The sequence below is a fragment of the Cryptomeria japonica genome, chromosome 6, assembly GCF_030272615.1.
Source record: "Cryptomeria japonica chromosome 6, Sugi_1.0, whole genome shotgun sequence".
Classification (NCBI taxonomy): Eukaryota; Viridiplantae; Streptophyta; class Pinopsida; order Cupressales; family Cupressaceae; genus Cryptomeria; species Cryptomeria japonica.
This window is the reverse complement of record NC_081410.1, coordinates 243,519,628-243,534,867: the sequence shown is the minus strand read 5'-3', so window position 1 is coordinate 243,534,867 and position 15,240 is coordinate 243,519,628. Positions and strand designations below refer to the sequence as shown.

At 40.0% G+C, this 15,240-nt stretch overlaps 1 protein-coding gene across 3 annotated transcripts in view; it reads left to right on the top strand.

The window, feature by feature from the left end:
- The window catches only part of LOC131079753 (nudix hydrolase 19, chloroplastic), a 164,381-nt gene that overhangs the window by 82,055 nt on the left and 67,086 nt on the right, over positions 1–15,240 (top strand). For 2 of the 3 annotated variants that reach the window (XM_058017786.2, XM_058017784.2), the window contains exons 2-3: positions 13,766–13,906; positions 14,076–14,180. In XM_058017786.2, the coding sequence (XP_057873769.2) occupies positions 13,766–13,906; positions 14,076–14,180 (246 nt within the window). The remainder of the gene's footprint in view (positions 1–13,765; positions 13,907–14,075; positions 14,181–15,240) is intronic. The other variant, XM_058017787.2, reaches the window with a different exon arrangement.

Here is a 15,240-nt window from a genome sequence, read left to right as displayed (position 1 = left end):
TGGATGGACCTAGCTCAAATGTCTCTACATCATATTCCTCTGCTAAGATCTCACCTTCATACTTGTCCACTGCCGGTGTAGCTATCTGTAATTTTCTGGATCCAGTCTCATCTCTAATCATCTTGGACATCTTGGTAGCCTTTCTCTTTTCTGTCATTTCCTGGGAATGTCCAACAAGGCTCTCTAAATCAATCACATTGTCCTCGTCCTCTATCACAATCACCTTCGTTAATCTTTCCTTCAACCAATCTGGGATAGCCGATCTTGTCTCTTGAACTTGAATTTCCTTATGCACTACTTCTTCTTGTCTGGGAGGAGATGTTACTTCATTATCTTCTTTATCTTCATCTAGCTCATAATCCTGGAGAGATCCACCTGGTGACCTTTGCGGTGCCTGTCCTTCTTCCTGCCTATCGTTCTGTACCATCGACTCCATGGATTCTTCCACCTGAAATGTTCTCTTCTCTGGTCTAGAAGAAGTACCGGATGAACGATCACGATTGACTCCCTGTTTCCTCTTGGAAGATTCCTTCTTTTCTGATCTTTCTTTCCTCTTCGAACCTCTTGGATGGAGATTGCCCTCACTGGCACATCGAAGGTTACCTTCACCTGAATTTCTAGGATTAGGATTGCCTTCACTCACACTAGCTCCACCTTCGACTGGTTTCTCCTCCAAAGTGAAAGTCATAGTTATGCCTTGCTCTCTCAACTTCTGATGCTGTACGTCAACCCATCTGCGAGTACAAGACAAGACTGGAGCCATCAAAGCATCCAAATCCACAACCTCGGGCTCATTCCAATCTAACCTTACTGACTTACTCTCTTGATCATAGGATGACTGGATATGTCTGCCACTGTCCTGAGCTTGGTCGGCTACTCTGTAAATCTTGCATTTCTTGATGAAATCCAAAGGCAATCTAGAATGCATTTTTCGTTTCACTTCAAGATCATCTAAGAGATTCATCATAAAATCTTCTATCTGAAACTCATGCTTAAACTTTCTACCGACTGTCTCCTCTAAATGTCCATGTGGATCAAAGCTTTCTCTCAAAGCAAAGGATGAAAAAGAATACAAGGCTAACTCCTTCTCTGCGTCATCCATGGCTAAAGCATTAGGACATACCTCAACTGAATTGCCCAATATAATAGGTACCGGAACTCCATTTCCATGTCTGTGTCTGAATGCCTTTGCATAAGCTGCCAACTGTCTCGTTACCTCAAGTAACACAATTCTGTCTGTCGGATATCTTGGCAACATGTATGGAGGTAAAGGGCATCCATGTACTCTAATATAAGTGAACTTCGGAAATTGAATAAACCAAGCACCATACCTCTTTATTAATTTCTGTGCATCCTGAGATAATCTGTTGTGAATCCCACCTTGCAACGTCCTTGTGATGTTCATCGTGAAGGTATCATTAACTAACTTGTAGTTGCTTCCTGGCGGATGATGCAAGTAGGCATAGGAATCACAAGCTCTGACCTCGCCGGGTCCCCTTCCAATCACTCCTCTGTGAGGTAGTCCTGCGTACTCAAAACTCCTGATCAATGCATAGATGACGTATGAACTCATGTGGAAGGAATTGGTAGCCTTGAGTCTCCTCAACTGTACGTCCAAGCAATGGCTAATTATTCTAGCCCAATGAATTGTTCCTTTACCCTGAACTATCACCTGGATGAAGTAGAACATCCACTTTTCAAAGTAAAAAGCTTGAGGTGCACCTGTGACTCGGTTGAGCATTGTAATCAAATCTCTGTACTCCTCCTGGAAATCGATCCTGTGTGGTGTGTTCGGTACCTTGCTCAGACGAGGATGACTCTTGAGTAACCAGTTCTTGTTGATGATGCTTAGACAAGCATCTGGATCATCTTCGTACATTGACCTGGCTCCTTCTATGCTCTTGTATATCATGTCTCTGTGTTCTAGAAGATGGAAAGCTTCACTTATAGCTTCCTCTGAAAGATACGCCAAAGTGTTTCCCTCATTGGACACGATCGTTCTGGACTGAGGATCATAATGACGAGCACACTCGATCATCAACTCATGGCACTGAGCTGCTGGAGGGAAGCCGACCGCCTTAATGATGCCACTTTCAATTATCCTCCAGGCGACAGGTGATGGCTTACCAATGTAAGGGACATCTCGAAACTTCTTCGTGCTGAAGTTGCCCAAGTTAGTATCTCCAATGTTGCTCCACTTCGACACGATCTTGGTCTCCACTTCTTCGGTCTTCTGATCTTCTTTCATGAGAGCTGAACGACTGGTGGATGCTCCCGCCTTAGGGGTCGCCATACCTACACAACATTTCACAATAAGAAACTGGATTTTGCAATGCATAACATAGATTAGAGAGTAAATTTTAGGAAACTTCATGATAAGTCTTTGAGTTATCATTTCCTAAATAACGATTGAGCTAGGGGAATTCAAAATTCAAAATTCAAAATTCAAGCTATGACGATCAATGTTCAAAATCAAAACAATAAAACCATATCGCCATACCTTTCTAGAGAGCTAACTCTAGAATGCAAAAAGAATAAAATTCGCCTAGGCAAAATTGACGTTAGATGGCCTCAACGTGATCTCCTCTTCAAGTTAGCAACTTTGCCACCTTTTGGGATATCTTTTACGTCCTTGGCAAACTTGCACAAATGAAACCAAGGTTCGCACTTCCTTTCGATGATACTTGCGCCTCCCTTGCTTGAACTAAAATTCGCACCTCAAAACACCACTCGCATTTCTCCTTTGTCTTCCTTAAATCGCACTTGAAATGGTAAAATGAGAATGTGAAAATACAATCTTCATCTCCCCTTTATAAGTGCTCACACCTCAATTACCATTAGGCCGACTTGGTAATTAAAAACAAATTTTAAATAAAATATAAAGGCCGACCTCCATAAACCAAGCGCTTCATTTAATTTTTTTTTTTTGATTAATAATTAATTATTAAATGCCTTTATTATTTAAATTGTCAAATTCGATTTTTACAAAGGCAAAAATAATTAATAAATATCAAACGCAATATTTAAATGCTAATTAATTGAATCTTTTAATTTATTGAATTTTAGCATTTAAAATAGATTCAAAAATATTTGCTTAAGCGCCAAATTTTTGAAGATGAACAATACATACCTCATCGCCCTGGTCCCTGACTGAGGGACAGGAGCGATCCATCAACTTGGTCTTGATTCTTGCAATTTTGACGTTCAAAGTCCCCATTCTTTCGTTGAATTTGGCATTCTTGCTAGGGATTTCGAGCTAGGTTGACTTGCTTGTGTGAACGAGTGCTTCTTGATGTGATATCGCCCTGGTCCCTTGGAGAGGGACAGGAGCGATCTAGATGTTTTCTCCATTTCAAGCTCAAATTGGTAACATTTTAACGTTCACCTTCTTTGTATCGCCTTCCAAATGATGTTTTAAACCTTGTGCAACTTGGCTTTGACGTGATCTTCAAAGGATAACAAGTGACTTAGCAAATATCGCCCTGGTCCCTTGGTGAGGGACAGGAGCGATCCTGGTGTTCCTCTCCTTGATCTCGCTTCTTTGATCACCAATCCTCTTTATAAGGCGAATAATAATATATATTCTCTATTCCACGCTTGTCTCATTTGTTTTATCAAAGCATTTTCAATGTTTGGAGGATCATCGCCCTGGTCCCTTGGAGAGGGACAGGAGCGATCCTTGTGTCCTGGCTCAAATTTGCAAACTCTTGATCTTTGCCTCTTGTTCATCGCTTTCCAAATGGCATCCTTGACCTTGTGCGACCCTGCCTTGACTTGCATTTGAAGGAAAATGAAGGTTTTAATAAAAATCGCTTTGGTCCTTGTCCAAAGGACAGGAGCGATATAGCTTCTTTCTACAAATTGGTATTCATTTGACGTTTAAAACCCTTGTATATCATCTTGTTAAGACGCCTTAGACCTTGTGCGACCTCGCAAAACCTTGACTTGGCATGAATTTTGTATGAATTGGCAAATATAGTAAATATCGCTCTGGTCCCTTGGAGAGGGACAGGAGCGAACTTCAAGGTTTTGAGTTCGTCCTTGCCTTCTTCAACTTGTCATTACCTCCATTGGGTAAAACGTAGTCCCTTGATCCTTCTTGGTTGCTCAATACTTGATAAACTTTCAAAATCTAGGCCCTTATAGGAATTTCGCTCTGGTCCCTTCCTAAGGGACAGGAGCGAATTAGGGTATTTTAATGCAAACCCTTCAATTTGGTGATCTTCGTAACTTTGTGTTTGATTGAGATGCCTCGAAATGTCCTTGCCACCTTATATCCGGACTTGGAGTGTCTTGAACTTGAAGGAAAAGCGACATAATCATTATATCGCCCTGGTCCCTTGGAGAGGAACAGGAGCGATTTTGCTCTTGTAGGCTTTGTCTCACTTTGCTAACTTCAAAAATTATCTTCAATGGTCTCGTCATACCTCCTTTCATTCATCCATGCCTTGGAATTCATTGTAACCTGGCAAGAAATTTGTCTAATACAAAAATCGCTCTGGTCCCTGACTGAGGGACAGGAGCGAACTTGGGCATTTGGGTCCTTTGTTGACGTTTGGTAATCTTCAATTTGTCTTCAACGGGTTCAAATCACTTCCCTTCTTGCCTTCAAACCTAAGACTTGCTTGATCTTTGCCCAAAACATGCATCATGAAGAATTTCGCTCTGGTCCCTGGGAGAGGGACGGGAGCTACAATTGATTTCGCCCTGGTCCCTGACTGAGGGACAGGAGCGATTTTGCATATTTGGGTCATTCTCCTTCACGACGGCACTTCAAGTTATATTCATTTGATAAAACACATCTCCTTGGACCTCTTCAAATCGTCAAGTCATTAAAATCCTGCAAGGACAAAATAATATTTGATTTTGAGCTCCGGTCCTTCACTGAGGGACAGGAGCGATTTTGCTCCCTGGGGCATTTCCGTGTTCATGAAATTCTTCAATTTATATTCAACGGAAAGATCATGCCTTTCTCTATCACTTCCAATTCGAAATTCATCTTGGCCCTGCAGAGATAGTGAGATTTTTGAAAACGAGCTCCGGTCCTTCACTGAGGGACAGGAGCGATTTTGCTCCTAGAGGCCAAAATATCAAACTTTCACACATTTAATCACTTCACAAGGCAAAAACAAATCATTCCCCACGCCCAGGATCAAAAATCAAAAAACTCAAAATTTGGTCAAAATTACTCAATTGGATAAAATTCACAATTTCATCATCAACATTTAGGCAAATTAAGACTCTGCACCCAAAATTCCAATTGAAAATAGACCATTTTTGGCGAATTCATTCCATTCAAAATTGCATCCTACAAAAGGAAGCCCAAAAAGCTCTCAAAACTGACTGGATTCTGGCCTGAAAAGACAGTAACGGAAACCCTAAGGCTTGACCCTAAATCCAGACAACTGACAAACTACCAAAACCCTAAAAAGCAAAGCGAAAGGCGAGCAAAAACGAGCAAAAAGAGGGGGTCCCCATTTCAAATGGGGCGATGTGTGAAATGGTCACAACACACCCCCAAGACCAATCTTTCCTCCCAAGGAAAGGATGGTCTTGAACACTCCCCAAACACAACAATACATAAAACAGAAATAAGCAAGAAATCACATAGATTTTTACAAGTACAACACAAATAAAGAAATAAAACAATTTCCATTCAAGCATTCTAGAACATTTTTTACATTTACATAAGAGGGAAAAGTAACACCAACCTTGACCTGCCAAGGAAAAACTAGGGGAAAGCTTGATGAAGAGCTGCCCAATCCTCAAATCTTTTTCTGCAATTCCTTAGCCCCAAATTTACTATTCCTAAAACTGGTTTTCCTCCAAAATTTCTCCCAAAAATCTCCAAGGATGGAGAGTGGGTGATTAGCTCACTAAGCTTCCATTCTTAGCCTAAGAAGGCCTCTCTCACTCCTTCCAACCTCTTGGATAGAGTGAGGGATCCCCCATTGGGTTGGTCTTCCCTAGGTCTTACACACTCCCTAACCTAGGTACCTAGAGAAGGGAAATGGAATGGGGAAGAGGGATTACTCCCTTCAAGAAGGTTATCCTACCAGGGATGGCACTCCTATAGATGGAATTTGTCCATCTTGGGAAAACCACTTTTTTTGGGTGGTTAAACAAGTCCTAAGGGAAAGACACATGGCCAATTTTGGCCTTCACCCATAGGTACCCCATGAGGCCTAATAGAAATGCCCTAAAATTGACTCTAGGAGTTGATTTGACCCTTAGAAAGTCCACCTAAAGTTAACCTACGGGTCAACTCTGAGTTGACCCTCCTTGTGGCTCACTAACCTAGATTTCTTGGTTCCTTCAAGGATAATTAGGAGATATAACAATTAACAAAAATAAAACTCTCCAAAAAGGTGACATGACAAATTGCCAACACAACATACTACATAGGTGTCAAGTGACACTACAAAATAATTCCACATCACAATACACATGTGGCAATTGTCCCTTAAACGATTTAAACAATTCAATAAATACAATTTACACTCATGCAACATTTTACATTTACGAATAAAATACAACACATACGGGGTGTTGCCTCTCCAAATAGACAACCCCTGGTTTTACGAACGCACATAGGCCTAGGCTTGATTCTCCATAATATTTCCATGGTCACATGGATAATTTCCTGCACATCTCAATTTAAACATTAGTACTTCCCAATAGCCTCATATAATATAAAACACATAATTAGAATGCAATACATTCATTCTGCAAAGACTTGTCATTATAAAATACGATTTGTCACAAATCAAAGCAATTCATCATAATCCTCAAAATTTGATCCATCTACAGAATATGCAAACATATTTCTAGCATTATAACAAATCCTGAAATTCAGATAATAACATACATCATCACAATGTTACCCTAATCTAGAATCATATAATATTCTATAACCACAAGGCATAGAAATGAAGCATCAATACATATATCAATGTTACCAAAATCGTGGGACCATATAAAGTTCTATATCCATAGTGTGTCAAAACTAGCATCCATAATAGTTCCAATATGAAAATAACTGAAGAGATAGGATGGGTCGGGGTAGGGCCTCACACTTCATATTTTGTAAACCAACCCCTATGAGAGGTCATGTGAAATGATGCACTTGAATCTATCAACCACAATCTTCCGATGCATGCATTGTTGAGGCTGTGACCAATGCTTCATTGTCATTCTAAGAGGATTTGTTTGAATATGAATTGGAGGGATTTCTCTTTTTCTTCTTTTTCTCCTCACATTCTGGTGCAGGAGCACCTCTTCAACAAGCCAATCATAGATCTGATGATGAAGATTAGGATCCTTGAGTCATTGTGAATGTCTTTTGCTTGTGAACTTTTCATGTATTCAATAAGGACCCCACCATGTAAACCATTGTCACAAATTAGTCAACTTGATAAGCCAATTTGGACAATTTGGTGTATAAGGGGTAGATTGATGTTTTCTTTGATATTTGATAGGATTTTAGGGTGTGTAGGTGATGTTTGGTTGATCTAAGTTGTGTGGATCCCAAATTGGTGTGAATTGACAACTTTGTCAAAAAGTGCAACTTTTGAAAATGCAACTTTTGCAATCAAAAGTGCAACTTTTCCACTTTTGGTTGTTGTAAGCCTCTCAACGGCTCCAACCTCTTCAAAATTCGGTTGGCAACTATTGGGGAGGGACATAAGACTTGTGGGCATGATTCCCAAGGTTAGAGTTACTGTGGATTGAAATTTGAAGGCAATAAAACACTAAAAATTGAGTTTTTCCCAAAATTTTTGAGTTTGCAGAGGTTGTACGTCCTTGTACGGGTTGAATTTGACAAAATCACGCATGGAGCAGATGGAGGGTTGAATCACCTTTGTTTTGGCGGTGGTATGAGGATTTGATCTTTTGTGAGTAGGGATACCCCTTCAATTTGTTGACTGTAACCCGGAAAGTAAGGGTTTGGCTAGGGTTTTACTTAAAAATGGCCATGTCTTGCATCTCTTTCCTCTAGAAGTTCTTTCCTTTGGTGGAATGCAAGATTGGCTAGTGTACATTAAGGTTTTCATGGGTTTTTGTAGGGAAGGCCTGGTTGTGAGGAGAATGAGATAAATCTAGGTAGGCATCTCCATGTGACTACCTTGAACTAAATTAGGACAGTCACCCTAAAATCTTGTAGCGGTGGATTCCAGGCATGCAACCCTGGAATTAGAGATTATTTACCATCCCCCATATGCTCATGAAGTTGGTTTTCCAGCTGGGAATCTAGAGATGGGGGTTGCTTTGTAAATTAGGCCTAATCGCCCTAATTAGGTCTCTAGGCTCCTAAGGGGTTCAGACCCTTAGAGTGCAGATCTTGTCAAACCATTTTGGGGATGAACATAACTCCTAAAAGGGTATCTGGAATGATAAACGGTTTGTTAGGGTGTGTGCAAGGTTTTGGAGTTAAGGGCAAAATACCCGCTAAATAGGGCTACTAGCCAGAGGGGTAGGTTTCCAAAGGAAGTATAAGGCATTGAAGACAAAACCTAAAACAAGTGTTTGGAACAGTCCTTAGGAGTCATGTATTGACCAATTCCAAAGCCCCCAAGAGCAAGAGTCATGGAGAGGTGTATTGAAGGTGTTGAGACCTTTTACTCATCTTGAGTAGGAGCTAGTCTAGAGGACTATGTGTAGTTCAAACCTTAAGGTGTGGAGTCCTTCTTGGTAGGATCCTTATTGTCATTTGAAGGGTCAAAAACTAAGTCCTTTTGATTTGTCCTTAGGTGTGTGAAGGGCTCTGCATCATATTCTTTAGGGAAGTGACTGATTTTGCCACAGTTCGAACACTTCACCTTGGAATTTCCAGGAGACTTAGATCTCCCACGGGATTTGGATTGATCTTTTTCTTCTTTCTTGTCCATTTTGTCTTTCTTTTGATCTACCATGGACCGCAAGAGCCTCCTTAGCCGACTCAGAAGTTTTTATCAATGGCGCAACCATCTCATCCATCTTGAACATGGCAATTGTACTCCAAATAGCCATTGCAAGGTGGTACCATGAGTATGGCAAAGAACACAGTGAGGTCATGTAATGATCATCCTCCATCTTCACACCAACAGAGGTCAATTGGGCAACACGCATATTAATGTGTTCAAATGATTACCTATAAATCCTCCTTTTTTCTGTTCTTAGGGAAAACAACTTCTTCCTTAGGAATAACCTGTTTACCAGGGATTTAGTTTGATAAACATCTCCAAGCTTCTTCCATCGGGTTTCTGCAGTCTTCTCTTCATAAACATTTAGTAAGACGGAGTCTACAAACAGAGTCTAATAAGACCTTTGGCTTTTCAATCCATCAAGTCCCAGTCGATTTGAGTCATGGTTGTTGGTTTGGATCTCGATATTGCAGCCCAAAAATCTCTATCCATGAGCATCTCCTCCATTTTTATTTTCTACAACTAAAAGTTAGTGCCATTAAACTTCTCCACATCAATTCTTTTGGATGTGCTATCCATCTTTTTCCTGCAACAAGGTTACAAAATATTGTGCAACAAGTTCCCACTCAAACAAAGATTAGTCCAAAAAACCTTGTACCCAACAATGGGACCAAAACTGGCCAAGCTCTAATGCCAACTGAAAGGAAGCAAGATATGTGAAAATGCTTCCTACACCAATCTAATGAGAGGAGATAGGGTAAATTTTTCTTAAAACCCTTAATAGTTACAATAACAAGATGGACATACTACAAAATAAACAACATGCAACAAAGCAATAATATCATAACAGAAGATGTACATGGAGAAAATTCTTTCGGGAGAAAAACCCTACACTTCAAAAGCCTGCTCAATTTATCAGGATAAACAATGGTTTTACAATCATTTGCAGAGCAAGTATTCTTCATAGGAGTTTACAGTGTCACTCTCTGGAGCTATTCTTGCAGCATACCATTACTTACAAATTACAACATACACCATGCTTTCCAAGATATCCAATATATAGGGAAAAGAAGAATGGAGGAAGCTTTTAGACCAAGCCAAAAATCTCTCTGTCCCATTTTTCAACCACCTATCAGCATGCGAATGACACTTGTACAAGATTTTCTAGCCCCTCTTACATACCTTCAAACTTGGGCACCCAATTTTTGCAATAAATAGGTATGACAAATGCTCTTACACACCTTACAACTGTCATAGAATTGATCATAACTGACAGCATTTACAGCTGCTAACTGACTATCAATAGCTTATTCTCTTATAGCTTATTCTCTTATAGCCTATAATTATCCAACTTGGGTGCCCACCTTCTCCATGCAAAGATGCCTCATGGTACTTGTCCAACTGATGGGATAGGGTATGGGATAGACTAGCCTAGTCTATGCTCTTAGATCCTTTCCTTGGATCACTAGGTGTTCTAACCACACCCTAGGGTCTCTAGGACTTCCCCTGCTTGTGGAATCCCCTGACCTTGCCCAATCCACCCACCAACAACTTGAATTACTTCTCCTAAGGTCTCACCTACTCATGAGATTCAAAGAACCCTTTCTTAGGCTAATAAGGGTTTGGCTTGTCCCACATCTTCTTAGGTCCTAGCAAGGATAGGACAGGTCTTAGACATGGTTTTCCATCCATTCATGTGCCCCCAAGAGGTTTCAACCTCCCAAACCCTTACCGATTTCACTATTTTGCCTTTTTCCTACAAAATAGGGCTACAAGGAATGTGCCCAATTAGGCCTCCTATCCGGACTTTTAGGGCTCCCTCTTGCAGACGATGCATATACTTGTGAAACTTCCCAAAAGAACTGCTATTCATTTGGCAAGGGCTCAAGGATTTTTCTGGTTTTGGGCCTCCAAGTGTCCGTACACTGCCCTAGGTGAATTTTGAGGTTTTTAAGGGTTTTAAAGAGGTTTTTAAGCCTGCCAGGGTCACAGTGTTGGTTTGATGTTTTTACCACCTTGTCTAGATTGGTGGAAGCTCCTCCTTCTCACCAATGGTGCTCCACACACCCCTCTACAACTCCTCCAAAGGGTGCATCCTCCTCTGACCTTCCTTGCTCTCCTGGACCTCTGCAACTTTAACCCTTCCTAGCCGAGCACTGTCTAGTCTCGCCTAGGAGTGGGTCTTTGGTTGGCTTCCCTGCATCTTCAAGGGCCCTGCTTGCTTTGAAGTAATGTACAGGGTCTGTACTCCTATTCCCCATGGTTTCATGGTGATTCCACAATGGGGAAAGGAGCTGTCAACCCATTGACACAAACCAGTCCAAAACTGGACAGTGAGAAGAAAGTTTACAAAATATTTACAAACACACAACACTTGCAAAACAAAACCTAATCTAAATGCTCAAAATGAAGGTATATACACCATATAAAAGTCTCAACACAGTTTTGTTTGAAGATCAATCCATTATCAATCCTTCATTGCTCCATTAGTGCCGACTGGCAACAAAATTACAGTCACAGTCAAGTCACTTTCCTTGGGCCGTACAAAACTAACAACCATCCCATCATCTTAGGGTTTGCAACTACATATAGTACCCTTTCCTCGATCTGTGTGCCCACATTAGGGTTGTTCACGCTAAGCTAAGGGTTTTGACCCACTAGGTGGAAAAGTTGCTTGACAACTTTGAAAAGTTGTCATGCAACTTTTGCAACTTTTGAGCAACTTTCTCAATGTTGCTTTTCTTGACTCCTAGGCCCACATTGGGCTATCCTATGGACACCACCATGCTAAGAAGGACCCTAAACACATCAAAGGCACACATACCCTCTACTCCACAAGAAAACTCAACCTAGACTTATGAACCTAGGACCTAAACTAGGACCTAAATAAGACCAATGAGCACATGGCTCTTATTATATTTACAATGGCTTCTTAAAGAAGCAAGAACACAACAAAATCAAATGCTGGGAGCCCTTTGAAGGGTGCTCCTGCACCACCAACCTGTCATAGACTTAGGTTCCTATGCGTCATAACTTGTCATAGGAATCTGTCATTATCATAAGTCATCATAACCTCTTACACGCTGCTCAAGATGCCCATAAATTGCAAAGAATCTCTACGACAAAGCGGGATGCCTACCTCCTCCTGTGAGGACAAAAGCATCCTTGTCACCTCCTATGTCACCTCCTAGCATGATGACAATTCGTCGTGCCAAGTCACACTAAAAGACAAAATGGGATATGTAAGAAAAATACATAGGCATAAATAAATACATTAATTAAATAAATCAATGCTAGGAAATACTTAGGTTGAGACACCTTAATTCCCAACAACTTCAGGTCTAATTGATTGACAACAAGCCCTCATTATTTCAGTCCAGTATAATTCTGATTGACCAACAAGTATGAAACCAACACCAAGATTAGCCACTCTAATTGAAATACCCAGCCACTGCTCAATTGGAAGACACCTAGGTACAACCGCCTTTTTCCAAACACAAACATTCCTAACCAAAAACTGAAAGTAACTACATACTTGCTTCTCCTACACTGCCAAAAGATAAACCCAACTGTGGATTGAAATATGGGACATGACAGAAAATTTCTTGGAGGTCCTAGGAAGAGAAGTCGGAGTGGTATCCAACCTCATTCATATACTTCTGATGAGTTTGGCAAGGCACACCCTTGCTAGATGACCATGTTCATTGCAGACCCTTCATTAGATGGAATGTTCTCATATTTTATAGACTTTTCCCATTCATTTCCTATCCATTTTCAACAGAATTCTGTCTAGGTGCTTATATAAATCTGTATTGACATAAATCGCAGAATAGTTGAAGTATTTTTTGGGCAACATTAGAATGCCCACCGATCTTGGTAGCCTATAATTGTCTTGGAACCATGTCTTTAGCATTGTAAGGCCTGGATACACCCCTCTAAATCCCCAAATCAAGTCTCTCTCCTTAAGAAGCTAGAGCCATGCTTTGATTTTTCTATAGAGAAAGAGACTATAGGGTATTGGTTTTCATTCTCAGGTAGCAGCCTTGATCTTCATATTTTTGTTGGGAACTTTGGCCATTTTGATTGTACGATGTGCATGGTATTGTATGAAACTTCATAGTTTGTTTTCACTAGGGCTAGTTTACTTCACAGAAACAGCAGATTGAATTAGGTTTGAACTTTGTGGAGGAAAGTTTTGGGAGGAGGCCATGGCCTCTTCTAAAGTAGGAGCCCAAATAATGAGTCAGCCCATAATGCCTGCTGTGAATGATAAGTGGATCTGATTTGAAGGTGGGAGGGGGATGAGCATAGGGCTTTCTAGAAGTCACTTTTTCTACATGTAGCATTTTTTTGTCTTACAATCAGTTCTGCTGAAACTATGGAACTGCAGCGAAAATACTTATACCCAATAGTTAATATATCTTACATCCTATATTTCAAAGTGGTCTCTAGGTCCTATCAAAACATACACCTTTGTGTGAATTTTTAGCTGTGGCCACCATATTATATAGGAAAGTGATTAAAACCTGGAACCTTGAATAATTCACATTCATATTACAAAATATGCTTAACTCATTCAATTGGTAGTTCTTTTTCATCATATGCATCTTCATTAATATTATTATTGGATTAGTATTTTAGTTATTGCTAGAATTTTCAAGCAGGTGGCTTGGATACACATGATTAACCCTAAGAGAAATTATTGGTTATAGTTGTGTTGATTCTATGGTTGATTAATCTCAGGAATCACTTTTCATCCTTGCTTTATTTCCCCTAAGAAAAGATTTCTCTTTTAAACCCTAAGCATTGTGTGAATCCAATTTCAAATGTTGTGCTTTATCTTACATTACCGAGGGATGTAGGCAAAAGCGTTGCTCGAGTGGCATGATCAAGTTCAATTCTGTTGTAAATGTGGGACAAAGGCATTATTCAAAGAGGATGGAAGAAAAAAGCAATGTGGGAACAATATGTGCAAAAGGAACCTTTTCCCCCGAATAGATGCAGTATGTTCGATAACTTCTTTCATATATTGTGTCTGTTTTTGTAAATGCACCTACTTGTTTTTCCTTCTTATTATGATTCTAGCAGATAAAATATCTATTCACAAGTAAAAGTTACATTTACTGAAGATCATATGGTTTCATTTCATGAATTATGATGGATTCGGAGAAGGTAGTGATCATGCTTGTTATTGACAAGGTCAACAACCGTGCACTATTGGCTCGCCAATCCCAGTTTTTGTCACATATGTGGAGTTGTCTTGCTGGATTCATTGAGGTAAAGGCATCTTACAACGTTCCTGACTGTATATACATTGTGATTTATGATTAAAAGTTATACTAACCTGTATTTTGTTTTTTGATTAAAAGTTCAATGTATCAGAGTAAAAGAGTGTAAGGATCCCTTTTACAAATTCCATCAACCATATCAGCTTATGAAGTAGAGGGCAGAAGCAGTCTTATAATACAAAAAAGAGGGAGTGTCCCATTATTTCAAAGAGCTGCTTACAGCAGCAAGGAATACTAAAGTATACATCAGAAATCTGCACAACGAGATATGGTACATCATTGTACAAAGTTAAGCATAAGAAAAGACTATAAAGTAGTGCAAAATTGTATATTTTAATGCATAAATAACTCACTGATACCCCAAGAGATACTTATTGTTAGCTTCATCCTGAATAGTCCTTAGAAACTAAGTTTGCAGGCCTGGCAGGAGGTTTGAGGAAACAGTAGGAGCCTTCTCCTTGGTAACTATTCTGTTCTGCCGTAACTTGTCTCTCAGCAGTTACATGTTGCATTGCATCAATTAGTTGCACTTCTGCCTTTCAGAGGCAAGGAGAAATTCAATAGTGTCAGACCTGTTTGGAGACTTTTTATTTACAAGTCAGATAGTTGAGTCAATCCATAAGCTTTTCATTGCTCTTTTGTAGTTGAATGATGTAGACAACTGGCCAGGAGTTTTAAAGAGATTTGAAGGTCTTAAAAATTTGCAAGATGACTGCATTTGTACAAGTTGGAATGGGTGTGGGATTGGGAATTGAAATTAGCATTGCCACAGAAGTTGGTTTGGGATTTTGAAGGGGAATTACCAGTGGTGCAGCAAAATGATGGTTGTTTGGAATCTGATAGTGATAACCATCATGATGTGTCAAGTAGCAGTGACTCCATGAATGGCTAAATAAATTTAATCCTTTTGAAGAGTGGGGGGAATGCACATGGGAGGGACAAGGGTAGTATGTAGTATGTACACTCTTTGTAACAGGGGCCTGAGAGAATTCCCTTTAAGTAGTATCTGAGTTGGTTTGATATAATCATCCTCAGTCTTGTGAACATGG